A 1,265-nucleotide genomic window follows, 5' to 3' on the forward strand; every position below is an offset into this window, starting at 1 on the left:
GGAAGGAAGGAAAGAAGGAAGGAAGGAAGGAAGGAAGGAAGGAAGGAAGGAAGGAAGGAAGGAAGGAAGGAAGGAAGGAGGGAAGGAGGGAGGGAGGAAGGAAGGAAGGAAGGAAGGAAGGAAGGAAGGAAGGGAGGGAGGGAGGGAGGAAGGGAGGAAGGAAGGGAGGGAGGAAGGAGGGAGGGAGGAAAGAAGGGAGGGAGGAAGGAGGGAGGGAGGAAGGAAGGGAGGGAGGGAGGGAGGAAGGGAGGAAGAAAGGGAGGGAGGGAGGGAGGAAAGGAGGGAGGAAGGAAGGGAGGAGGGAAGGAAGGAAGGAGGGAAAAAGGAGGAGAGAAAAGAAAGAAGAAATTTAAGAAGAGTTGAAGGAAAGGAAAGAAAGAGAATGAAAGAAAGTATAGGAGGAAGGAAGGAGGGAAGCAGGGAATGAGGGAAGAAAGAAGTACAGAAAGAAAGAAGAGAAAAGGAAGGAAGTATTGGAAAAATACAAAAGGAAGAAAGAAAAAAGAAGGAAGGGAAAAAGAAGAAAAACAGGGAAGAGTGAATGAGTTAAGGAGAAAGAATGTAGGAAAACGAGGATAGAAGAGAGAAAGAAATTAAGAAAAAAGAAAGAAGGAAGGAAAGAAAGAAGGAAGGGAGACAAATTATCAATGAAAGGGAAAGGCAGGGAACGTGACCAAGGCCCAGCGTGGGCTGGTAGCAGGAACAGGTGAGGCCTCCATTGTCTGGCCCTGGGGAGCAGCCAGGTGAGATGCAGTAGAGGGAGAAGGGGAAGGTATCCAGGCTGGGCAGGGCCTGGGGGATTCCCTTCCTGCCTGGGGTCCTGTCCCCTTCCAGTGGCCCCTTCTTCCTGTGATCTTGGGGAAGTCACACCAACTTTCAAGCTCCCAGGTCCCTGCTGGCCACAGGGAAGGGGAGGACTAGGGGATCTCTGAAATCCCTCCAGGTTCTCACTGCTGGGACCTCCTGATCTTTTTCAGTTTTCATACTAGGAAACAGCTCAGCTCTTGTGGTGCAGGAGGGACAGTCCCTTCATCTGCTCTGTGCTGCCAACAGCAATCCCCCAGCTGCCCTGAGCTGGATCCTGGGGAACCAAACCCTGGCCTCTTCCCAGACTTCAGAGGATGGAGCCCTGCCCCTGGATCTGCCCCACTTGGGACCAGCAGATGGAGGGAATTACACCTGCCTTGTCCAGCACCCTCTGGGCTCCAAGCAGGCCTTCTTGAGTGTCTCTGTGCAGTGTGAGTGTGAGGGGATTGGTTCCCTGG

General features: G+C 52.7%; 2 protein-coding genes across 2 annotated transcripts in view; both read left to right on the forward strand.

Moving 5' to 3' along the window:
• Positions 1-1,265, forward strand: part of LOC138161850 (sialic acid-binding Ig-like lectin 14) — a 138,660-nt gene that overhangs the window by 12,716 nt on the left and 124,679 nt on the right. The window lies entirely within an intron of this gene.
• Positions 1-1,265, forward strand: part of LOC138161556 (sialic acid-binding Ig-like lectin 13) — a 36,744-nt gene that overhangs the window by 3,520 nt on the left and 31,959 nt on the right. The window contains exon 5 of the mRNA XM_069088293.1: positions 978-1,238. Within this exon, the coding sequence (XP_068944394.1) occupies positions 978-1,238 (261 nt within the window). The remainder of the gene's footprint in view (positions 1-977; positions 1,239-1,265) is intronic.

Source organism: Petaurus breviceps, unplaced genomic scaffold (assembly GCF_028583685.1).
Source record: "Petaurus breviceps papuanus isolate PSGF00001 unplaced genomic scaffold, PetGlider_PUasm1.0 185, whole genome shotgun sequence".
Classification (NCBI taxonomy): Eukaryota; Metazoa; Chordata; class Mammalia; order Diprotodontia; family Petauridae; genus Petaurus; species Petaurus breviceps.